The following is a 26,136-nucleotide window of genomic DNA, read 5'->3' as shown; positions in this document are numbered from 1 at the left end:
GTGGCTTCACAGGTGCTCTGTGCCAAAAATCCACTGTACTTGTATTCTAGGAAATATTTCTTGCAGAAAAATGAGGAGTAAAGTGAATGTGGCTCAATTTTTGTCTAGTATAAACTGTTAGTTGCCACTCCCAAGTGCTGTCCAGGACCACCGTCAGTCAGGATCCCAAGGCTGGCCTGAGTTAATTGTTGACACCTTGTGGTCACGCATGTTCAGCTTTGGGATCAAGAAGCCAAAGGGAAGTCAGGGTCCTTACTGCACCTTATTCTCAGGCATTCCACCGATTTTGAACCATCATTTCTGTATTTGAGAGCAGAATTAACATTGCTGTCTGAAAAAAGTGCTGAATTGTAATGGGGTGAGGCTAATGAATCACTGCGATATGTAGCCTCAGTCACCAAGTCATCCATCAACAATTAAGTGCAATAAATCAATTACAGTCAGTTGATGAAGTCCATTGCCAGCTTTGTCCAGACTTTATATGGGCACCTCTCCTGGAGCTCTGGAGAGATCTGTGCAGGAACAGAGCAGTGATTAGGAGCTCCCAGACTTTGCACCCACAGCCCTGGTATGGTTTCAGTCAGCTCATACACAGTTTTTGCTCTGATTGGTCACAATGAAGTGTGGCACCAAGGTACACTCTGCTTTCTCCAGCGTTTTATGGGACTTTGCCTGATAACAGCCTCAAGGATTTGGCAGTGAGTGATTAGTAAAAAATGAGGATATGACACTTCTGCCTTTTTCCGTGGCATAATTGTGAGAATGTGCATCAAAACTCTGACTTGTGAGCCTGTAGACCTGAGTGCACAGATGAGCTTGTCAAACAGCCCTGTGCAGCAGGGAAGACTTAAAGAAAAGGAAATGTGTCAGAGATCTCCAGATAACATAATTTAGTTTGAAGTGGTCCTCTAGAGACCATGAAGGGCAGGGCTACCTTCAAAGCTAAATCGATTGCTCAGGGCCTTGTCCAACAAATTTTGAAAACCTCCAGGAACATAGATTTCTGTCTTTCTAGGCAACCTATTTCAAGACTTCAGCACTAATACTGAATTTTTTTCCTTCTATATCCACTCGTGACTTTTTCTGCCACAATCTGTGACCATTGCTTCTTGCCCTTGCACTGTTACCTCTAAGAAGTGTCTCTCTCTTATGTGTAATTGCCTTTTAAATGTTTGGTTATGACAACTGGATTCCTCTCCCAAACCTTCTCTTCTTGAGGCTGAACACACTCAGACCCTCAGCCTCCCCTCATATGCCATGTGGTACAGGCACTTCACTATTTCGTGACCCTTCCCTGAGCTCTCTCCAGTTGATCAGTATCACTTGACAAAAAGCCCAAGGTGGGACACAGTGTGCCAGGTGCTGCCTCACAGGTGTGAGCAGGGCTCCCTGCCCTGCCTGCTACCTGTGCTCTGCCAGTGCAGCCCTGGGTGCCCTCAGCAGAGACGTTGCCATCGCAGAGTTTGTGCTTGCTGCTAGCACAGTGTACCAAAGGATGTCCTCAAATGATCTGTGTCCTGTCCTTATATCCATGTGTTTTCCTCTTCAAAGCAGGAAATCAGGACAATTGTATAATGCAGAAGTTTGTGGAGAAGTTTGTTCTTTGATATTAGCTTTTTTCCAGGTTCAATGTCAGGAAAAACACTGAACTACTGCAAGGGTAGTTGAGCTTCATGAGTGCCTGGATACTGTCCCATTTTTGATCTCCCATTCAAACACAATATGCTAGGCTGTGGCAAAAAGCATCCTGAGACTGGGAGAGACAACATTTCTGTTATTGGTGGGACTCCAATGCTTATTTGGCAAAGCAGCAACCAGCATGGAGCAGGGACTAAGCAGTGAGAAGGGAAGCCTTGAAATCTGGGCCTGCATTGCACTATTTTCGAGCAGTTTGGGACTTAAAATCTGCCACCACAATTTGGGAGGTGACCTCAGCCATGTAGGAATTTCTTGGCCCGTTGTTATGGATGCACAAGTATTAGTAGCAGGCTTCCTTTGTGCGGCTGTAGGGAATTGCCTTTACTCCTCTTACCTCTGACAGTGAAGGTATCCCCTTCTGTCCCCAAAATGTTGAACAAGTTCGTCTTGATGGATGTTATTTAACAGTGATTTGCTCATAAAGGTCACCTTGGCTCTGACATGGTGTGAGGCCCTGTGTTGGATTCACTGAAGCATCTGATCATGATGAAAAGTCTTACATGGTAAAATAAGTCTCCTTTCTCTTACTGCCAGTTGTTCTGGACTCTTAAGGAATCATTAACAAGTAGCAAAACAATAGCCACTCTAAATCAGTTTGGTGTCCTGTGATTGTACAACAATGATTACTATTCTCTACCCCTTGTGATCTCTTTAGAGAAAGTACAATTTAAATACTGTTTCAGTCAAGTGAGGTAACTTCTAATGTATGAACATGTAAAAATAGCTTTTTATGTGTTTCCTAATTTGGATGTTCAGCTTTCTTATAGAAACTCCTGTTACTGATAGGTAGGAAATCTCTTAGAATTTTTCAAAGTGGCAATGTAGTGTTAAAATGAATGTTTCAGGACATGGAAAGAATACCAACAAGTTGCAAATATACAGTTTTTCAGCAAACACGTGCTATTCCTTTGACAACTGAAAGGGCCTCACTGGTATTGTCATCAAATTACTTTTTTAAAAATAAATGTGTGATTTGCTTGCCCTCTAAAGTATTCAAATCAAATTTTATCTGCAAGCACAAATGGAAGCTCAAACTCTTAACAGTCCCTCTGGGCTACACCCAGAGTGTTCTGGAATGTGCATCTCCCATTCTATCTGTGATCTTTGCATGATGTTCCCTAAACATTTACTCTTCTTTTGCATGAACTTGAGGGAGGACCACTGACATTTGAGGAGTTAGAAGAGATTTTTGGTCTTCTGGGACTAATCTTTCAGAGCAGATTGTGAACTTGTATTCCAGTGTGATGTATTCCCTCTGGATGTGATCTGTCTGGATAGTGTTGGAAGCTACATTCTTAGCTGGGGTGACTTCAGTACTCCCCCTGATCTGCACAGGTCAGTCTTACAGTCCTCAGCACAGTTTCCAATAAGCAATGTCCTGATGATATGAAACTTGTTAACTAATGCTGAAAAATATGTTCCACATTCTACACACCCTTCTTAAATATAGTGTACTACACTATGCAACTGCATCTGAATCACCCCAGTTCCACACCTGCAAGGTTGTGAAAGTACAGGGCTTTTCAAAGCTCTCCGCCTTCTCCCCCTGTAAGCAGGTACAGAGAACCTGTCATCAATGCTAATCTCTCTGCCCAGTTACCACCCTCTTCACACTCCCAATCTGTGGTATGAGCTGGGCTGTCAAAAGCTTTATTCCAGGATCCTTGTTTCTGATAGATCCATATATGGACTTTACATGTTGTGTTAGTGTATGGGGGAAAAGCATAGGAATTATTACTGTAGGTACAGGAAACAGAACAAATGTAGCTGCTGAACAAACTGGATGTAGTTACGACCTGTTCTGTGGATCCATTACAGATCCTGCTGGGCCCCGAGCTTCCTGGCAGCTAAACAGGCTGTCAAAAGCTATCCAAGCCCACAGGAGCTTTTCCTTGTCAGCACTATTACTTGAAAAAATAGGTGAAGTTGTTATATCCTGCTGTTAAAACTGTTCTTTATTAGGCTCGTATTGATTTCCCACTCCTAATTGCTAATAGTACCCTTCTCTGGCTTGAAAAAGTAAATTGGAAATGTGGAGTCCCCATAGGACCAAGATTACAACTTCTCTGAGGGTTTTTTTGGAGGGGGTGGGGAGCAAGGGAAAAGCATACCAGTAATTTCTCTCTGTTCCTTTAGTATTGGTACAATTATCCTATATGTGGATGTGTCATTGTTTTCATTTAACACTGTTGAGCTGAATAATTTGGTATATGGTAGTAAATGTGATTCTAGGCTGTAGCTACAGATTGTGCCATGGATTGGATGAATGAAAAATATTACTGTAATGACTGGTTTGGGTAGAAATGATAATTTTGTATCAAGTCTTGGAGCAAGAGCCTGACACCACTAAAGAGAAAGAAAAAAGGATACAATGCTGAATTTTTAGGTTTTTTATGGTAATCCTGGGATGGCAGGATGCTCCAGGAGGTTTTCTCCCTGAAGAACATTTCTTCTGGTAGAGAATATCCATAACTGAGTCCCACTCTCACCCCCTGTATTCCCTAGGTTCTGTAGTGGTTTGGGGAATACCTGCTCATCCAGTTAGTCGGGCTTTCTGCCGTTTTCGGTTCACAGATAACAGGAAAGATATAACTTTTGAAGCCAGTGTATTCCTGAATATTTTCCTCCTTGTGCCTGAGTGGTGCATTCTTAGGCGTAATCAGCCTCTGTGCTACTGTAACAAAGGGGCAGGTGGCTCTAACTTTGGGAATGCTGATGGTCCTTGACTGTTGCCTCTGCTTTGAGCACCGATTCAAAACAGCGCTCTCGGCACAGTTTGAAACGTGACATCTAAAACATCAGCGACCTGCTTGCAGCAGGGGTTTAGCTGTGCCAAAACTGGGGGAGCTGATTTGTCTCAGCAAGAGCTAGAGACATTTTGAAGAGCTTCCTTCCTGTAAAGAGACTATTATATTTAATTATCAGTTTGTCTGTCTCGGTGTAGCTCCTTACATCATGATGTGAGGAAATAGATCTCATGGCACCTCTAAAGACCAAGCAGGGTTTTTTTTGATGTGCTGCTGTCAGCAAACACTCATCTGAAAATGTAAGCAACCAACTTGTGCCTCAGTCAAAATCCTGGAAACATCCACACCTATCAAGACGTCATCTCTCATCGTGTCCTGATGTTCTGATACACATGGAGAAATCCTCACCTAAATGCACACATAGACTGAAATAACATAGATCTAATGGATGAAACGATTGATCTCTGAGGCCCATGAATCCTTATAGAAATGTTCTTCTTCATTCAAAAGAACGTTTAAAATCTATCCAAAGATTGCGTCACACTTTTTTTGGGGGGAGGTACCTCTGCAGAAATATATCTGGCAATTTATTGATATTATTTGTTTTCAGATGTCAGTATTTTTTTCACACTCTTCCTTATTGCTGTTTCTCTCCTTTCTTTTTCCAATAGTAATCTGTGTATAATCTGTTTTGTTGTTTGTTGGGGTTTTTTTGTTAAGTTTGTTAGCTTTTCCTTTGCCCCAGCAGGAATTTGTTTGCAGGCAAATTTTTTCACTTTTATCCTGACCAGAGTTTCCTTGAAGAATATTTCCCCTGGGTTCTCTCCAACAATGTTTTCTGTTCTCTCTCATTTTCAAGAAGCTTCATATGTATTTTGTACAGTATTATTAAGATTTTGTCCTCATTTAATTTTACAACCAGACACTTTACAAACACTTTTAACTGAAGAGCCCCTGGGACCCTGTGGAGCAAATTGGACATTTTATTAGGCTATGACATTAGTAGATTATGATATATTTCCCCCTTCACTGAGATTTCTGTAATCAAATTAACCTGTCAGATACAACAAATAATAATATATTTGTTGCTGTTTATTGCTGTAGGGCAATCAAAACATACCAACAAAGGCTGAGGCTGTCTGTTTTTCAAGAGTAATTACATTGGTTTTGAGAAAATGGAATAAGGCAGCTAAGGCTTTCATTGGGTCACCTGGAAAAGTGGAGAATTATTTCAGTGGAAGGGACATCAGCAGCTCAGCTCCTGTTAATTTCTCTCCTGTATTCTATGCAGTGGAGATACTGTTTTCCCTAAAGCATTTCTGAAACATGAGTGGTAAAAGTATTTGTGAGAGTTGGGATGCTGATTATGCAGCTCCTCTGCATAATTCCTTCTATTATTTAGGTTAAGCAATAGTAGAAGTGGCAGCATGCATCCATCTCTAAAAAATGTTTTTCTGGACATATTGTTTCAAGGGCCCAAGAAGGATTAACAAGACTCGAATGTATACAAAATATAATGGATTAGATCATGAGGATAATGAATAATGTCATGTGTTATTTAGTCTATTATTTATGAGATAATACTACTACTACTACTACTACTACTACTACTACTACTACTCCTGTTTTAATGAGAATGCTACTCAATTGAGAAGTTGCTTGTGAGGAATAATCTGCCCTGCTATCAGGTGGCTAAATCTTGTGACAGCCTGGATTGGCTTTGGGGAGTAATTTTTAATGTGTTATTCAGCTTTATTAGTCCCAGTGGAAATTTCAAACCCATCTCTTGCCATTAGTTCATCCCTATTAACCTCCTGAAATAAAAGAATTAATAAAACACTAATAAACAAACAAAAAAATTAAATTATTTGCTGTCTTGGCCTGTCCTGTAGGAAGAATAGAGCCCTGAGACTGTTGTTTTTGTAAGATTGGCAATGCTGAGATATTGCAGGGCTGAGTGTACTTTAGTGATCACACAGATAGTTTAATCAGTTGCTGGAGAAGTGAATGTATTTCCTTGCTTCATTTCTGTTGGTCTATCTGCATATAGACCTATTTTTATGTCCTCTGATATTCCTCTGTAGAGATACTAATCAGAAAATTAGTCTTGAAAGTGTTCATTTTTGTTATTTCTTTTGTCTCTTGATAAATATGTGGTTTTGTTCATGTTTCTTAATCTGATCCTCTCAGTGCATAAGAAAAGAATGACCTTGCTTTCTTTCTGATAACCTTTTAGGAAAGCACCTGTTTTCCTACTGATTTTTTTTCTTCTATCTACATCACACCTACTGGACTTCGGATCTTTTTTCCTTTTAGTAATTCCTCTTCAATTTATTCCACATTTTAGTTTCCCACATTTTTGTCATCCTTCTGTGACTAATTCTTCTAATTAGAACCAAGTTTTGCTCACTTAATCAAGATTGCAGAAAGAGAAAAAAGACTTTTGGCATCAGCAAAAGGTGTTAAACAATTCTCTATCTGCCACCCCTTATTATTAGAACCATTTCAGGAAAGCTGTGCTGAGAGCCTTATTTTGTCCACTTGCAAATATGAACTCTTTTCCAAATTCATACTGCATGACTAGGAAACCATTAAAGGAGGGTAGAGAATTTACTGACATAGTATATGGCCTCCTGCAAATAAAATAACTGCAAATTTTTGTCTGTTTTTGTCCTTTATTACTTGTACAATAAATACTGTATAAATTAGCATTTCTGAAGAGCATCCCCAAAGAAATCTGCTTGCTTTATCAAGAGAGGTGGAGGAATGCCAGGGAAAAGATTAGAGGAGTTCCTCCGTGGGAGGTACTTTGCATGCTGATGCATCTTTTTCTTTGTTTGTAGTTTGTTTGTTTTACTGTCGCTTCCTCCTCTCAGGAGGAAAACTTACACATGAGTTTGGAAGAGCCTTGGTTAAGTGCCAGTAACTCTCAAATTTTCTGTGCTACAGTTCCATTTTCTAATGACAACACAGCAATTGCAGCTTCTACACAGTTCATGAGCTGCCCTGTGTCCCATCAGACTGTTGTGGCTGGTCAGTCAGGAATGCAGATCCATGACATTTATCCTGTTTAGTCTCCATCAGCAACCTGGGGTGGGAATTTGAACCAGTTCCTTGCTGGTCTGTAGCTAATTGCCTGCTCCTCCATTCTCTGTTTTGTCTATCAGGTATGAACAGGCATATTCATGATAAGCTAAATGTCATCAGGCTTGATCCAGAGGGGAGCAATCATTATAGATGTGGATCAGAGGCACTGTGTTATGTTACTTAAACTACTTGGTTTTCTCACTCCCCTTAAAATCTCTCTTACTTCAATAAATTGCCCTGGCTCACAGGCAAGAGTAGAGAAATACCTCCAGTATATCAAATTATTTGTCAATCTGTCTAGTACTGGAACCCTAAACCTGCTTGAAGAGACCCTCCAGGATGATGAGAGACCCACTGAAGTACATTGCTAGCTGAGTGTGAGGAAAAGAGGTTACTGTTGTGTTCTGATGCAGTGTTCACTCATCATATCAGGAGATTTACTCATGCTTATCTTTCAAAGCTTTAACACAAAGGAAGATTTAGCCTATTTCCAAACTTAAAACTTGCCTGACCTTTCAGAGATCTTTCAAATGCACTGAATTCATGCAGTGAATCACTGAGTACACCAACAGCCTACAGTGCTTCCAAGTTTTTCTTTGGGCTGCAGATATGAGGATGTGGAGATGAGATATTCAGAGCCTTGACAAAGCTGTCTCCCCTTCTGACAGTCTTGTAAATAACGTTGGTTTCTGTTTGGTTTCTGTTTGTGGCGTACAGAAATAAAAACCCAATTGTTTCCACTGTACATGAAGATAGGAATTGTGTGATTAGTATTTTTTAGACATTGATTCTCCATTAGTGTTTCAAACCTTGGAATGTTGTTGGTGTGGCCATACTAGGAGCTGTGGACAGAGGCTGTGGTACTGCTCAGCCTCTGAGCTCTCTTCTGCAGAGGCCTGGATGAGAACACGAGGCACATTAGAGTAGATCAGCTCCTGACTAATGTTTTTTTTTGCTTGCCTCTGTAGACTGACACAGAAATGGAATTAATGAAAACCAAACTTTTTGTTAGTTGCAAGGACTCGGAGGAATATATGTCAATCTCTGTAAAGAAGTGCCATCTGCAGCCTATCTTAGGAAAACTGTTTCCTGATAATTAAGGTTAGTAAATAAGTCTTTTATTTTCTACTGAAATACACAGCAGAGAAGGTCAGAACTAATGGGAATTTTGGATGCTCAGCAGCTTCCAGGGTTAATTTTTTCTCCGTTGGATTTAAAGCTAACATTTCACAGTCATGTAGAACAAACTGAAGAATGTGTTTTGGGAGACATGCCTAAACTATCAGAGGGTAGCATTGTTTTATAAGAGTATAGGTGCTCAAACAATAGAGAGATTTTAATTTTATTCTTATAAGTAATCCTACTGTATTATAGCTTCTTTGCTGCTTTTTATTAGCCACACTTACCACAGGGTAGTTTGCCTAGGAAAAAATCATTGCCAATGAACAGAGTGCCAGCCCTCGATTTCATCTCCAAGGAAATAACACCTGCAAGATCAGTCAGACCTGCTGTGCTTCCCATGTCCTGGACTGCTTGTTCTGCTCAGTGTAACTTCAGGGTCACATTTTACACCCAAAAGGCTGTAAATGAATAATGAATGATTCCCTAGTATCAAGCAGAGAATGGGATTTTCAGATATCCTCAGAGCCCAGAAATGTGCCTGGCACCCCTATCTACTGTTCTAAATACCCTGGATTTCTCTGACCTCTTCGAGCTCAAACAGACGATCATGGGCATCATTTGGGGAAGCTTCCTTACTCAGAGCTGTGAGGATCTGTCTGTAACCAGTGTGTTCCACATCTTTGTGACCAGTTGCTTTGCTTAGCTTAATTCTGAAGTCAGAGGAGCAAATAAAGGGAGAGCAGACCCAAGCTCTGATGAACTTTGAACTTACTTAAACGTGAAGCTGATTAGCTACAACAGAGAGAGCCAACACCATGGTCTAAACAGTCTGAAATTCAGCCCAGTAAGCTCCTGGTTCCAGGTCTTGTGTTCACATGCATCTTTCCATGTATCCATGTGAGAGATGGAAGCAGATTCAAGTTGTCTCCTTCCCATAAACACAGGCCTGTTTCTCCATTGAGTAATGCTGCTGAGTTGAGAGATGACACAGAGGGTGTCCCAGATCCTGGACCCCTGGGTTTTCCCCAGGTGTCATGTCACTCCTCACAGATAATTGCTTACCATCACCAACTAAAAGAACTACATCTTCCATGACTAGATTTACAGGTACAACCACTTAAAAAAAAAAAAAACCAACAACCCAACAGTATTCACCCACAGTGAGGTAAATATGCAGGTTTATTGCAGCCAAGCCACTCCTTTCCGTGTCATTCCTTCTCAGACATCTGCTCATGGTTGTTAAAACCCTGAGCACCTTTGGCAGGGACACTGAACTCTGAAATCTGCAGCACCTGTAACAGAGGAGCACTATTTGGGAAAGAGTTGTTGTCCAAGGAAAAGCAGCAGCTTCAACTTGTGTCCCATTGGAGACAAGTGAATCTGAAGTTATATATTATATAAGACGTAGGGGATGACAGCAGTTTATCATTAACCTGAACTCTGCAAGAAGCATATAAGGAGAGAAAGAAGAAGAAAGCCAGAGAAGCAGCCAGGATGGAATCCACCATAAGGATCAACAATCCTGTGGACATCTCTGTTATTGTCATCTATTTTTTGGTAGTTCTGGCAGTGGGACTATGGGTATGTTGGGATTTTATTTTGTTTTACTTAGCAGGTAGTTTATAGAGTCTTGGCAAAATGGCTCAGTAAGTGAGAATGTGTAATTGTATAAAGATTTTGATGCTTAATTGAGATAGTTAACAACTGCATGGTGGGCAAAATGTGGGCATTTATTTACTGTAGAGGGGACGGTGACCCAGGGAGGCATCCCTTTAGGTGGATGAATGGAACTAGTGGGAAAGGTGGAGTAATGAGGTTTGTGTGGGACAGAGCAGAGAGACGTGATCAGTAAAGATCAGCCAGGGTCCCTCTTCGAAACAGGCTGGACCTGAGAGGTGGCATTTGGCCACGGAGCACTGGGACTGCAGGGAGAATTGGTGATGTGAGGTGACGCCATAGGAAATAGCGGGAAGGGGGAATTGCAGTGGCGGGAAGGGAGGGTGGGCGGGGGTGGGGTGGCCGTGTGGCAGCGCCGCCGCCGCTGGGGCTGGGACGGCGGCAGGGACGGGATGGCAGGGACGGGATGGCGGATCCGCCTCGGCCGGGGCTGGGGGTGCCGTTTGAGGGCAGCGTTGCCGGGGCTGTTTCTTGACTCCAGGGTGCAAAATCATTGTACCTGTGAGGCAGGAACAGCTCCGGGGGCGGCAGGTGCTGGCGGTGCCTCTGTGGTCGTGGCCCAGCGCCGCGGTGCCTTCTGGCCTCGCCCGGCAGCGCTGCGAGGCGAGCCCGGAGCCGAGGGAAACAGAGCACCGGGAACCCGCGGAAACGCAGCTCCCAGCCCAGCGTTGGGACCTCAGAGCTGGAGTGTTTGGAGGGAATGGGACAATACTGAGCTACAGTGGTATGAAGAGTGGAATGTCACTGAATTCGGGTTTCCCTGACTCTCCTGGTGACCTGAACACCTGACCATTAACAAGCAGAGAGGAGGTATGCCCCTCAGGAATCCTTTGCTTTCCAGGAGCATCCCAGGAACATTTCACAGTGCAGAAAAGTCAGCTGCAGAACCAACTTCCCTTTCTAACAGCCTGGCAATATTTTGAAGGCCACCAAAAATTTAGGGTTCACACAAAGTGGACACAACCTTTTCTTTGCCTCTTCAGCATGGGAGTAGAGGCCAAAAATATAGCCAAAAATTTGAAGCCCCAGTCCACCAGAACACCTTGTTGTCTGGCAGGAGGGAGCTGGGTCTTTGCCATGAGAGTCTGGCTGTTGCTGTAGTTGAACTTTATGTTAAAAATCTCTGACAATAAAGGGCTGATCTGTGGCTTCTCAGGCCATTGTGTGCTGAGTTAATTCCTGGAACTGTTTCTTTCCAGCCACGATGACATCCTTATTGGACAAATACTCAGTTGCTGTGTGTAGTTAAATGTAAATCCATCATATTTACTTCATTTCTTCTGCATCAGAAGAAAATATATGGCTGATTTTCCCAGATCTTCTTTATTTGCCTGTTCAAAGTCCATCAGAGAAGACAATGGGAATCCAGTAAATAATGGCTCAGGGTCATTAACAAAAATTGGAGGAAGCTTCCCTCTAAAGCCCATCCTTGACAAAGACAAAATGAGTTTGTGAAAAGGAAATTTTCACTGGCTTCTTCTTTTGGAACTTCAGAGGGAATCAGGCACAATGCTGATATCACAACAAGAAAACAGATACCTGTAGAAGCAGGATGATATTGAGTAAAAAAAGCTGCATACTTTCTGTTAATAAACTTGCACCTTATAGTCTGTGTTGATGCCTGAAATTAAAGGCTTTTCACCCCAATGAAAAATTCATGTGAGCTTTTATTTGTGTGATGACTTTTCTTGGTTAAATTTAATTTTATTTTAGTGTTTCACACTATAATGAAAGGTGAAACAATGAAATTCGAATGGCTGATGTAGACCTAGATAAAAGAATCATTGCTACATTGTATTATTTTCTTCATCATAAGATTGTTCTTTTCAGCCACTCTGTTTCTTTCACTTTACCCTGCCCCCATGTATTTTATTATCCCTTAATTCTAGCTGTTTGTTCTCAGTCTGTGTATAGTACTCTTGCCTAGTACACTTGAAATACAATTAAAACTTTCTGGTTTCCTTTTTTCCAGGCTATGTACTCCACCAACCGAGGCACAGTGGGTGGGTTTTTCCTGGCTGGACGGAGCATGGTTTGGTGGCCGGTGAGTGCTGTGTAGTGTATGTATATAAAACATAGGATGTGCATCTGCACCCCTGGAACTGTCCTTACATATCAAGATCTCTATGATACTGCTGGGGCTGTGGTAGCTTGGTTGTGTAGATGCAAATCCAACTCTTTCTCCAGCCATGGTGTCACAGGGCAAACTGCACAAACAAAGCCACTGGATGGGCAGAGAAAGTGTTGGCAGAACTTGTCTGCATTCAGCTCTGATCTGCCTTGATTATGTGATCAACTTGTTTGAGCATAAATACATTAGTAGTGTCAGTACAGACAAATCCAGTGCTTTGCCTTTCATCCTACTTTAAAACTTTTTAATATTTGGAATATATTCTTTCCATTGCACCCAAAGAAGCTGGCTCATTTTGAGGTTATCAGAGACAGGAATTAATTTATTGAAATTTTCCCATTTATTGCTCTATTGTTTCTACTTTTGATAGCAAGTTCTGGTCTTATACAAGGAGAAGAATCCTGGAAATGTTCTGATATGTTGTTGGTAAAATATATTTTAAATGTATTTAAAGATTAGCTGTGACTTACATTGTTTGTCTTCTGTGGATCTCTATTATCTTCCAAGGTAGAGAACAGGAGTCACAGGCACAAAGTGTTCTTAGCCATCCATTCCATCAGGCCTTTAGCAGAAATTATATTAGAAACAATTATCTACTTCTTCCTGATCATACAGTCTCTTTAATATGAAAAGCAGAAAACTTAGACAAACGTGCATTTTCTGTATTACTTGTGTTTTACATGATTCCATTTGTTTGAATGGAATTCCTCAACATTCCTGATCTTGCATTCAGTTTCAGAAAATGTTTTTGCACTTCATTAAGGTTTGGGAGTCAAGACTCTGCACACATTGGTTCAGTTACAGGACCAGAAGAGTGAGAGTAAATATTGGTTCCCTAAAGATTTAAGAATTTTCTTGAAGTAGGCTGCAGAAATACCTACACACCATTCAGTCTTGTGCTTCAGAGAGCTGCCCTCTGCCTTTAGAAGACATTGGGACAGCCTCTTTAAGGACAGGAAAGGATTAAACCCCAATGACAGTAAAAGGTTTCCTCATCTGATGTAGTAGATCTAAGAAAATTCAGGTTCCATTGAAAGATTGAGGAAAGAGAAAGTTTCCAAGTTATTTTAAGATAAAACCCATAATTCTGGGAGAAGAGAAAAAAACTAAAACCAGATTACTTTGCTTAATTGTCACTTTAATTGGTGGGCTGGTTTTAACCTTGTGCAATTCTGTCTGCCTGTCAGGGGGAATATGAATATCCTTTTGTGCAGATGTAAATTGAGATGGAGGCAGCAAGGCAGCAAAGACTCACCATAGAAAAGTTCTGTCTTGCTGCAGTGGCACTGAGAACTCCTAATGATTCCCATGAGACCTGGGGGAGAGGATCTGACACCGAGTCCTCTGCCAACACAAACCCAACAGACTCAGCAAGCTCTCCTCCTCCAGGGGGAAGCTAACAGGGATCACCCCATAGTTCCTGCCAGGATCACCTCTCTCCTTCCCAAACTCTGTGAGCTCGGCATGGACAAAGTGCTAGTCCTCAGTGGAGTCCTAGATCTCCTCTTCAATCCTTCCCTTTGGAATGCCAGGAGTGTCTTCCCATGCCATAAAAATAAACCCTTCTTGCTATTCTTCCTCTTATCACTCAAAATAAACAAAGAGCAAGCACTCCAAAACCACTAACTAAATACCGTGTCAGCAGCATCACCCTGGAAAGTTTGCCTTGGATAAAAAGAGATTCCAAAACACCAGTTCCCACAGTTTAGCATGTAGATGAGATGTCCATCACCCAGAGCAAACTAGGCTGAAATGATGAGGAAGCCAATGAAAGTATAGAAAGTTTAGTCAGAGATGTGATCTCAGTTCTGCAACAGCTAAAGCTGTGTGTGATCTTTTACTTTTGTGCTTTGACTTCTCTTTTGTTCCAAGTCAGGGCTAACCTGGAATAACCTGGAATAGCTCTGAATAGACCCAGTGCATTTCCACAGTCAGGGTGGGGGCAGTTGTTTCGGCCTCTAGTTTGTCAGATTTCTCCCCTGCCATTTCAGGATAATGACCCTTGTCATGTAATTGCTTTCTGGAACAGAGAAAAATGAAGAAAAAAATCCTTCCACAAACTTGTTATAAACTTACTGCCCCTAAACTAATTCTATTTTTCAGTGGTTGCCTGTGTTCTATGCTCTGCAGGGCACCCACAAGTGGCTTTTCTGACCCCACAAGGAAAGAGGCTCATTAGCAGTGTATTGGGATCTCCTACTGACAAGCAGGGAAAGGGATTCTGTTCACTTAAACCATATAATAGCTGTGGTTTGGTAAACTAGAGGAGACGCTGGTAATGAAGGGCTAGAGGTTATTCCTACTTTTAATATGGATTTTCAGTGTTTGTCTCTCACTGGCAAACTGTGATTGTGATTCAATTTCTCAATGTGTAAGGTAGGACCAAGACACATCCTGGGCCAAATCTGTCCTGCTTTGGCTCTGTTTGTTCTGCTTTAGCAGAATCCAAGAAAGTCATTCAACATTTTGCAGAACCAAGCCCAGAGATAGTTTTCTGGCTGAGATGAGAGGTCACTCCCTTGTTAGTTCACTGGAATCACCACCCTTGTGCAGTGGCTGAGCCATCTCAGTAGTTCCAGTGGTTAATTAGGAATAAAGGTATGTAAGAACATTCTCACTGATTACTAGAAACTGGTATCTGTCATTGGTTAATCATAATGGTATGAAATGCTGTGCCCTTTCCACAGTATTTTTACAGAAACTGAGAGAAGAATCTTCAAGAAACTGGTTTTGGTCTCTTGGGTTTTGAGGGAAATACCTTCAGGAAAGATTCATATGGCTCTTTAAATCCTCATAATCAGCTCTGCTTTTTCCAAAAAGACACAGAGAAGTTCAAGGCAAGTGACAGCTCTGTAGCAATGGGCCTTGCTAATTTCAGCTTCCTTTGCCAGATGAAGGAGTTGGTTTCAGCCAAATACTTCCTGCCATTGTACGAAATGAAGATCTGTTCCTGCAGAACAGTCAGCTTTGGTAGCAGCCACTCTCACAAGATTAACAGCCTTTCACGCACAATTAAAAATCCCCAAACTGTTGAAGTTCTCCTGCTTTTGAATTTTCTTCTTCAGGTTCTGTAGTTTTGCAGACAGAGCTGTCTGCACAAAATTATGGGTTACCTTCTACACCTCAGTTCCTGAGGCTTGAATGGTAATAGGACAAAGAGTTATCTGCTGGGCATCTGAAGCCCAGGTCTGTTAGAAAGATATACTGAACAGTAGGTAGGAAGGATGCAGGGTCAAGGGCACTCCAAACAAAAATGTAACTCAGCTAGTTTGTTGTCATGTACATTTAGATCTTTGTGAGACAGATAAGAATTAGGGGAAAAAACCCAATAGATTCTTGCTTTGGCTGTGCACAGCTTATCTTTGTGGCCATCAGAACTGACTACTGGCATGATTTCTCTGATCTTTGCAGCCAGTTAAGTTTTACATATTCTCAGAATTTTCCCCACTTGCTGAATCTGACACTGCTATGAGGAACCAGGAGCGACAATTCTGCTGTGAATAAGATTTGCATTTCCTTTTCTTAGGTAAAGTAGAGTGAGAAATTACCTTATTTTGTCAAGTTCCATGCAAAAAATATAGGGTTAAATCAATAGTTTTCAGGGTAAAAAGAATAATAAAATAATCAAAGCAAAGCTCTGATGCAAAAGTAAAAATTCAGTGAAATGGATTTCTACAGAATCTGTGAGAATTCCAGCTGGCTGGGAGGTGTTGTTTCTGTCTCAGAGTACAATGTGGGGAGGTACCAGATCAGCCTTCTGAGCCTGTGCTGTTCCAGTAACCATCGGGTTTGTCGGAGCACAGAAATTTTGATGAGTATTGTATATCCATCCTTCCTGCTTAGCACATTGGGAAATGCAGAGATGTGGTTTAGTTGGGTAATAATTCATAGAATTTTCAGATTAATCGGGAAAGAAGAGTAAAACCCCACACTTCCTTCTCTGAGTCTCAGAGCCTTGGAAGCATGGCAGTAATATTGCATTTTACTGATTTTTCCGAAGTGGCTAAGAATGATCCCAAAAAACTCAGGCAAGAAAAATTACACCTTTGCATCAGAGTAAAGCCACGTTGCAGGGAACAGCTGTGAATTAAAGAAAAGCATGAATGGTCTCAAGTAGTTCTCAATCCAGGTAATGAGAAATGTGTCAGGGAAGAGGGATCTGAGAAGCAGCTTCTGCAGGTGACCCACGAGGAGCGATAACTCAGGGCATGAATCTCAGGACGCAGTGGTGTGAGAGGAGCCCCTGCTGTTCTCTGGAATGGGGCTAAGAATCCATTGGGAAAAGGGTTTGGCACTGAGCTAATGCCTTCCGACAGGTGGGTGGGTATGGGGGCAGGGGGATGTGCCGGCAGGTCCTGGCAGGGAGAGAAGCCACAGGCTGTGCATTCTGCACAGTCAGTGCAGCTGCCACTGCAGAGTGCATCCCATTTGACTGGGAATGGCCAGGGCTGGGATGTCAGTGCATCCTCTACTTCATGAGAAGAGCAAGGTGAAACAGTTAATGAATAACAGGAAAAACCACTCTGATTGTCATCTGTTTCAGGGTGGTATTACTTCTGCTGAACAGAGTGCTCTTGTTAAGACCTGACCTCTTAAAATATTTTAAAAGAGTTAATGTTCCACGTTTGCCTCAGGTTAGTTCAGGTTTTTTGTCCTCTTTCCCTCTTAGCAGTTTTTGTCCCTTTCAACCAACTTTCTACTTTACCTTTCCTCCTAGATCTGTCTTTAAAATCAATTCACTCACACATTCACTGAGAACAGTTAATACTTCCAGAGATTGTTTCCCTCTACCATTCCCAATTTCAGCCCAGAGTTCTTTAGATGTTCAGCAGCATCTGCCAATGGCAAGTCAAGAATTCCAGTAATCAGCCTTTCCAGCACAAAAATACCACAGCAGTAAGTTCTTCAGCAAGGCAGCTCAGGCCCAGAGCCCATCTGCCTTCTTTCCTCATCCTTAAAATATGGCAAATGGGAAATTTCTCTTCCCCCTCTGGCATCAGCAACTAATGGGCTGTGAGGGTATTTTGGTCAGCACTGCTCTTGCTGTGACCGTGCTACAGTTTAAAGGGTAATCTGCATTTTCCTGGCTATGAAGCCATGTTCTCCCTTCTCATGTATACATAACTGAAACCCATTTTTAAAATTGCATCCATTATTGGTATGTGTTGATCTTAGAGTTCTGCTGCACTGGATGTTCCCTAATTCAGCAAAAAAAACCCTTAGGATGTGAATGTGGGCTCTGCATTCACATTGTTTTGTCCTTGTGCTGGTCCTGAATATGTTGGTAGTTTTGCATTGGTTTGGTTTTGTATTTTTCTTTCAATACAATTGTATTTTTGGTAAAGCTGGGAACACAGCATCACCAGCATTGCCCACAGGATGTCCTGGGGTTTTAGGCACTGAGCTGAAGCTTGTGCCTGTCAGTTCTCAAAGTTCTTCCTTAGCTGCTTTTGTTACTTGGATCTGCCCTTAAACTTTTGAAACAGGAGAGGGAACACATTAAATAAAACCAGAGATTAATGTGGTTAATATTTTCTGGTGTTTGCATTTCTAATAACCTAGATTTAAGTTTAATTATTTATCTCCAAGGAAAGCATTGGGCAACAGTGCTAATGCTTGGTATAAGTGGTACTTTTATCTTCACTATCATTTCTGGAAAAACTGTTGCTGTCACAAAGAGGTTAGAAGAAACACAGGTCTTTTGTTTGCCAATGTTTGTTGCAAAACTTATCATTCCTGTAGAAATATGTCATATGACAAACTGGTTACAGTTCTGTAGGGCACAACTGACTTTTAGAAAAGTGTAAAAAAACCTCAAATCCAAACCTAATGAACTTAGAAACATAAATTTCCTGTCACAGCAAAACAACAGTTTGTCTGTAAAAAGACTTGAAGAAATCAAGAGGTCAAACTGAGGAAAGAGGAAAAAAAAAGTAAGCCTGGAAAAGAAAGAGTGGAAACCTCTGAATTTTATTTGTATGTTGCATGTAACTATTTGTTATCAGAGATCAGGATTGTGGGTTGAAGGGCATGGTTGCTATTTCTAGCTATGGCATAGCTCTATAGAATAAATATGCTCTCTAGAGGTAGATTTCTATGATGAAATCCTTCATCCTCCCAAAACTCAGGTGATCATCCCTGTGCTGCCAGAAACATTGGTTGAATATTTGCTGCTATTCAAATCTGTTGTGGGTCCCTTCCAACTCAGGATATTTAATGATCCAAATGACAGCATTAGAAGAGGTCAGCAGAAGTTCTCTTGCCTGCTTTCTATGTGGTTTTTCTTTTTAACCCTGTTTTGGGGTTTTTTAAATTGTTTTTTTAAGCTTTCACAGGACATAAGAAAAAAATAGAAAAGAATAAAAAAATGTTCACTTCCATTTTTTCATCTTGGAACTTCTCCAGCTTCCTTGTCCTTTGCTCACAACACCCCATCCAATCTCTTTCTCATGCTCGACTTCTCACCCTGCATCCTTCAGTACCTGACCCAGTAAATTATCACTGGGTATTTCTGCTGCCTTTAATGTGTTCATTTTGAGGAAATGAAGCTCATTCCTTTTCATCTTTTCTATTGTCTAAGATACTGAATTAAGAATTAGATCTTTGTGAATGGCTCCTGCCTGTCTGTAAACCAACAGGAACCTTTCATTTTTTAATCTCTCCCTGTTTATCAATTCCCATGTTGCCCCTACTGTTCTGTTTGAATGATCAGTGCAATATTTGGGGGTCTTAAAGATTCAGACTTCTTAAATATAACTCCTTGATTTGCTGTTTTTTGTAGCTTCCAGAAGCAGTTTTTCAGCAGAAATTTCTGCTGTGCAGTTTTTAGAATTTAATCCAGTAATCAAATACCTTTTGGCTAAAAGTGAACCAAGCCCAGCTCTCACGAATGACACATTTGGATGCACAGGCTGTGCAATGTGGAAGAGGGAGTGCAGGTTTGACAAGTGGGGACGTCCTTGTCATTTCCCCCTTGAACAAGGAAGATCAGTCTTCTTCCCTGTTTGTCTGGATATCACCCCAATGTCAGTTTGGCAAGTTTTGCAAATATTTTAAAATCTATATTGGTGTAATATATTTTCTGACTCAATTGGAAGACATTTTATTCAACATCCTATTCTCCCTTGCTGTTGTAGATGTGATGGCTGGAGGACCTGGTTTCAGTGGGAACAGTGAGTGGAAATACTGAAAGTTATCAAGGAAGTTGGTTGTCAGTCATTCTCATCATCACCACCGCCATAGACAGGCATGAGTTCAATGTGCCAAATGAAGGTGATTTTTTTTAAATTACCATGAACATAAGAGCCAGTTTTTGTTTTTTCTCTTTGTAGATTGGTGCTTCTCTGTTTGCCAGCAACATTGGCAGTGGGCACTTTGTGGGAATAGCAGGAACAGCAGCAGCTGGAGGAATTGCCATCGGAGGATATGAATGGAATGTAAGTGGCATATATGTCAACGAAAGTACTTGTGACATCTGGATTGTCTGCTCAGCTTAATCAAAATAACATTGCCTAATAATTTAGGACTGTCAAAGTTTGGGCTTGGCAACACTCGTTTTCTGCACAGACACATAAGAGCCAATGTAATCTACTATTTAACCTGTCCAAGCCACTGGAAAAAGATGACACTTTTCTGTTGAGGCTTTTTAGAGAGAATTTGAACCAAATAAATTGGTGGATTCTCTTCTCTATGCATACCTTTTTATTACTTTTAAAGTATTTATGAAGAACATTTTCAGTCTGCAGGATGCTGGGAAGAATTTATCAGGTTTGTAATCCATGGTAATTTTTGCTTTGTAGAAATTATTGAAAGGGCTTTGATTTCTTCACAGGCTGTAAGGAATTTTGCACATCCTTCACAAGCACCTGCATTCCACAAATCTTTTCCTCTTTACCTTTTCCTTCCCGTAATTATGCATGTGTTTTGTTATAGTTCCAGTTCAGGGTAGAGATATCCAAGCTGACTTTAAATGAACTTCCTGGAGTGCCAGGGAAGTGTAAACTGCAGCAGCACAGACACTCCCATGAACGACTGCGGTCCATTTCCTTGTGTTCTCAGGCTCTGTGGGTGTGGGTGACAAGGAAGGGATTAGACCATGACACAAAGGGTTCAGTGAGCCTCCACAGGTTGATACTTCCCTCACATTTACTTCTGAGCAGTGAAAGAATCATCCCACCCTGAGGGATTTGGCTTGTGTTCCTTAGCAAATAAATGGTTGTTGCAAATAATGAAGTACTGGTGTGATATAAATGTTTAAGGAGAAGGACATAACCTAAAATGAACTGTACAAGATGTGCAGTTTATCTGTCAGCTCCCTCTTCTTGGTTACATTAGGCCTGTGACAGACTGGATTCTCCTTTTTCCAGCAAAACAAAGCAAACCAAAACAGAACACAAAACAGAACACAAAAACAGAAGCCCATGTACTTCTTCAAACATCTCTAACACTTCATCTCCTGGGAGATTTCTGGTGGCCCAGTATCAATGCACAGTGTACAACAATGGTTGTTTGGGAAGCAGCAATGATATCTGTGTGTGTTGGAGCAGGCACACTGTAGAGTTCATGACAGTTAACAGACATAGTGGAAGTAATGAAAGTAATACCAAATTTGACTGTTGTCATCCTCGTGTATCCCTGTTCCATTGAAATTGTTTCTTTCTTGTATCAGAATGACAGCAGAAGCTGACCCAGTATTTCTTGTCCATCTTACAGTTTTGACCTAAAGCAGAACTTAAAACATAGAGCTTTAAAGCCCTCTAAGCCCTGTGGACAAAATAAATAAAGAGTGCATCTCTGAGGGCGGGAATTTGTTTTATATTTGTTGATTTAAGTATGTACAACTCGATATTGGACAGCATTCCAGCCATTTAAGTTAGAAAACTGTGGCACTGCTATACAGTAAGATCAGTAGTTCACAGAATACACATGGATACACAAAATGTATTATTAAATGGTAATATGAAAATACAAAGTATTTTACAAATTGCATGTGGTGCATCCTGTACAGTCTATGAGATTGTTGTAAAACATTCAACCATCATGGGCTTGCTCTGAAGAGAGCTGGGATAGTCTGGTGCCACTGCTGGAGTTGTGCTTCAATACTAGATGGCAACCCTGTGAGGAGAAATCAGCTGGTTTTGTAGAAAAGACATAATCATGTGTGCTTCTTCTTTCATGCTTTAGCATGAAAGCCGGGCTGCATTATACCTGAAGTTTTTAGACAAGATTTCATCCCCAAATTTTCAACTGTAAATCAAAGGACAGAACAGAACCTCCCCCCCCACACCCCCGCAGTATGCAGCTTTTTGTAGTTTCACTGGTGTCTAGCTGCTGTTGGGCCTGATAAATGGTGTTTGGGAGCAGTGCCTAGAGAGAGGAGGCTAATTCAGCTGATCTTGTCTTGGCTGCAGGCTCTGATATTTGTGGTGATTCTAGGATGGATCTTTGTACCCATCTACATCAAAGCTGGGGTAAGTCAAACCACTACATTACACTTGTCTTTGCTGCTCATATTCGCAGATCAGGGCTGGAATATTGCAAAGTCATTATGAATAGCATGAGATCTGAGTGTGCCAGAACAGCACTATATCTGTGTACTTGAAAAATTAGGATTTTCTGTTCTAAGACCTGAACTAAGAAGTACTTGGTGCTTTCTCCTTGTTCTCCTTTGATTCTTGGAGCTGCTCTTCCTTGAAACTGCATTTGCAGCTCCCTTAATTTTGTGCTCCACTCTTGCAGTATCTGAGCACCAAAAATCTTCCTCTGATTTGATTTGTACCTGTTCCCCATTATCTAAAATCTTCTCCACCCCCACAGGTGGTGACAATGCCAGAGTACCTGAAGAAGCGTTTTGGTGGGAAACGGATCCAGGTCTACCTGTCAGTCCTTTCTCTGATGCTGTATATTTTCACAAAGATCTCAGTAAGTGAAACTTCTACAGCATTTCTTCCATTCTACGGTGATCTAAAGACAAGAAACTCCCTTTTACAATATTGCTCTCACAACTGGTCAACAGTTTCAGGTTTGGGACCCTTGGTTGAATTAACAACTGTAGAAGTATGATTTTGTGTTTTCTTTATTCTGTCCAGTGAGACTCTGTATCCAGATCTGTGCTGCAATTCAAGGTTTTTTCTTCCTGGCAGTGTCTCTTGATGCTTTTTGTACTTTGTCTTTCTTTTTAAAGTTTTAGGGTTTACTTTTACATTTGCTCTCTTCTAGAAAACATCAAAGTGGAGGGAAACTTGTATTGTATTATGGCCTGTTTCTCATGGATCTGTGAAACCTGGGGCAGGAATTTTTGTCCCTCGATTTTGTATTTATCTGTTTTAGTATCCTCTGGTGAACATGCCATCAGTAATACAAATAAGGGAAAAGAGCAAGTGGGCTATGGATAAAAAAAGAACAGCAGGAATTAGGAAATGGAAGAGTAGGGAAATGGAAATGAGGGAAATTGTAACAGCTGAGGTGAAAGGAGGGAAGAGGACAGATTCTTTTAATGGGCAAGTGGTTGGTGTAAACTTTAAGGTGCTATGAAGTTAATGTTTATTAAGTAAATGGATGTGTTTCTGTGAAGTAGTAAAGGGAGCTGGTATTTTCCATATATCTTGAAACTACCAAGCTTCTAAAGAAGTCCACAGTTCAGGCATACCTCAGTCTGTTGTTTTGCAGAAATTGTCATAGCAGATTACTCTTTGCCCTCTGAATGGGAGCTGAGTGATAATAGTGCAATTTAAGCTAAAAGACTGGCCTTTTGCTCTCATTCTCACATCATGATAACTGATCATTAGAAAGGTTATAAATTAAACAGGCTGGTAGCGTGAGCTGGCCTCAGAGCTGGATTTCTGTGTATTTCAAAAGGATTAGACAGTTTGCTGTAGTTGTGCTCAACTATCATAATCAGAACTCCCAGGTACAACACAGAGTTCTGGAAGTTCCAACAGCAGAGAAACTCTTCTAGTGGGGTGACTCAGTCCTTTTCAGCAACATGTGTTTGTAGTGAGCCTATTAAGGTACTATGTAGGTTCTGAATTTACTGTCTAGCTTTGATTTCCAGCCTGTGTCATGCCTAAGGATCTGATTATGGGATTTTACACTTTCAGTTGGAGTGTCCTATTTCCAGGAAAGACAGGTTTTGAATTTAAGCTTCCAGTGTGGTCATGAGGATGAAACACCCTTTCCATAGTCGAGGGATCCATACAGCAGCAGGTTACCTGGGCCCCACTCTACCATTGGCCCATCCCAGCTCCCCATCAACCCATTTATTCCAGGTGTTTGTGGGGAAGTGCCATGGAGCTGGGTCTTTGTGCTATGCAGAGGAAAAATAAGTGTGTACAATTTCCTCTAAGGATTTCTTCTGTTTTCCCCACCTGCCCCAAGCAGCTCTGGCAGTGTCTATGCCTGTACAAGTGAGATTCCTGTAGTGTACAAACAGGTCTCTGCATTGCTGCCTCATGTCACTGCATTTGGATGGGCAGGATCTGCCCAGGACTGATTTACTTGCTATATCTGATTCAGATTAGGCAGAGCAGCCAGTCCTTGGAGGTTTCAGGTGCTGTCAGAGGATCTCAGAGTAGGTTTTTGTATGCCATGCTGTGCAACACCATGTCCACGTGGTACCCAGAGAAAGCAGCCCTGGAACAGGGAGGGAAGGGCTGTTCCCTGCTGGGCTGTAGGGAACTGTGCTGTGGGAAGAGGTGCAAACACAGGGAGAGAGCACAGGCCTCCCTTCCCACAGACACGTTGGATATCCAAACACATGCACGTGTTGACAAGCCATTATACTTTACTTCCCTGAGTGCTGGCCTTGGCAAACAGTCCCTTGTGATCTCTGGGGCTCTTTGAGATTTGATAGAGAAGGATGGGCTTCTGCCCTGCCCTGAGGGAGGTCACACCTACCAGTGTGACTGGCAGTGATTCTCACTGCCCTTTATTCTTGCAGAAGAGTGGCATCTCTTGCTTCTGGGGTAGTTATTTCATGTGCTTCTTCCTTGATGTGTTGAAATACTACGTAGTGTACTTAATATAGTTATAACAATGCATTCTAGTGAGCAGTATCACACATCAGGTTGTGTGACTCTTGCTGTGCTCTTTCTGGCACAGTGCCACCACCATGTGAGGATCAGATTCTCTGTGCACACCTCTACAAGGTCCTCACCATTTCTCTTTCCCTGCAGAAACCCATTTTCTGTGGGTTTTGTTGATTTCTTACCTCGCTTTGTGGCTAATCAGCCACTTGACAGACAAGGACATGCTGCAAGGAGTTCATCCTTGGGATCAGGACACGTGATCTTTGAGCCCAAAGGATTTCTGTCATACAGGGGCCTCACCTGTACCTGCTCCCTAAGTGTGCAGCACACTGTGAGTAGTGCCCACAGCAGCTTGCAGAGGCTTTTTAGCCACAGTGTTGATGATACTGGTCATTATGCCAAAGGAAATGGTCTGGTAAAAATAAAGTCTTGATGGATAGCAATAGACTAAGTTATGACAAGACAAAAGGCAATTAAGGTCTGAAATCAGACCTTGTGTTTTGAAGAAATCAGAAATAGTAAACTGGAGCTTCTAAATCTGTTACAGCGTTTTCTTTCTGTTCATTGTGCATAATTTCAATAGGAAATCTATGGGCATAGACTTGCCAGGGGGAAGAGGAAGAGAAGGATAACCTCCTCCTAGGAGTGCACAGTGCAGACGTTAAAGAGTAGGTGCCCCTTCCCTGATGCCCACAGCTGTCATGGGTCTGGCCAGTTCCTCCTTTGTGATCCATGCCTTGTAGAGATAGCTTGTAACATAAAGGAATGAGTCACTCTAATAAGAGTGATAAAGATTAAATAGTGTCCATAAAACAGTATAAATGGAGAAACAAGGAAATATTGGACGGCAATAATCTAACTGGGAAGGAGGAGCAGTGAAGTTGGAAGGTAACTCAGCAATTTGAAGAAACCAATACATTGCTCAGAATGCTCAATAATTAACTACATTTCTTTCTGGGAATCATTTTAGGACCATTAATATGTAATGAAAGGTAGGCTAAGCTAAAGCCAAGAACATTAAAAGAAAGCTCTGGGACATAGACTGACTAGTGGTGTGAAAAGATAGGAAAGAAATTACCATAGAGAGATGGGGCAAAGGATATGGTCTGACAGCCACCGGGGTAAGAGCTAAAGGTCCTGGTGCCCAGTTCCAAACTAAAGCCTGTAAGAAATCTGCTCCAGAGTCAGAGTTTTGGGAGTGGGATACTCTGTTGTGACTCACACTCTGATCCACAGAAGTTGCTGTATCGTGCCAGGGCAGTTGGGGCCACAGAAGTCCGGCCTCTTCCTCGTTCTTCAGCATGAAGCAGGGTGAGGTCCTGCCCCCACAGTCTTAGTTTCAGTGTTTGGAATGAAGATGGTTTTTCTCTCTGGAATCTCACAGCTCCCAGGCTGCATCACTCCCTGTGGGGATGTGTGCCCTGCTCTCCCCAGGGCAGCAGCAGGGCCAGGGCTGTGATCCCTGGCTCTGGCTGGCCCCTGGAGCCCCCGCAGGGATGGCTTTAGCCCAGGGCTCGGGCAGAGCTGTGTGTCTTTGCTTCAGCTTGTGATCCCATGGAGACTTGCTGTTACCTGGGGATAGGAGCCCCTGTGCAGAGCCCTCAGACCGGTGGTGTGGATATAAAGGGAGGAGGGTGGGTGGGCTGCA

The 26,136-nt window shown here is 41.9% G+C and overlaps 1 protein-coding gene across 2 annotated transcripts in view; it reads left to right on the top strand.

Annotated features, from left to right (window-relative positions):
* Window positions 1-26,136, top strand: part of SLC5A1 (solute carrier family 5 member 1) — a 37,335-nt gene that overhangs the window by 604 nt on the left and 10,595 nt on the right. The window contains exons 2-6 of one of the 2 annotated variants that reach the window (XM_019285106.1): window positions 8,501-8,633; window positions 12,304-12,375; window positions 19,794-19,898; window positions 21,873-21,932; window positions 22,279-22,383. In XM_019285106.1, the coding sequence (XP_019140651.1) occupies window positions 12,307-12,375; window positions 19,794-19,898; window positions 21,873-21,932; window positions 22,279-22,383 (339 nt within the window). In that variant the 5' untranslated portion in view covers window positions 8,501-8,633; window positions 12,304-12,306. Of the gene's footprint in view, window positions 1-8,500; window positions 8,634-10,148; window positions 10,236-12,303; window positions 12,376-19,793; window positions 19,899-21,872; window positions 21,933-22,278; window positions 22,384-26,136 lie in introns of those variants that run through there. The other variant, XM_010398104.2, reaches the window with a different exon arrangement.

Source organism: Corvus cornix, chromosome 15, assembly GCF_000738735.6.
Source record: "Corvus cornix cornix isolate S_Up_H32 chromosome 15, ASM73873v5, whole genome shotgun sequence".
Classification (NCBI taxonomy): domain Eukaryota; kingdom Metazoa; phylum Chordata; class Aves; order Passeriformes; family Corvidae; genus Corvus; species Corvus cornix.
The sequence above is the reverse complement of the archived record's forward strand: the minus strand, read 5'-3'. Positions and strand labels throughout refer to the sequence as shown.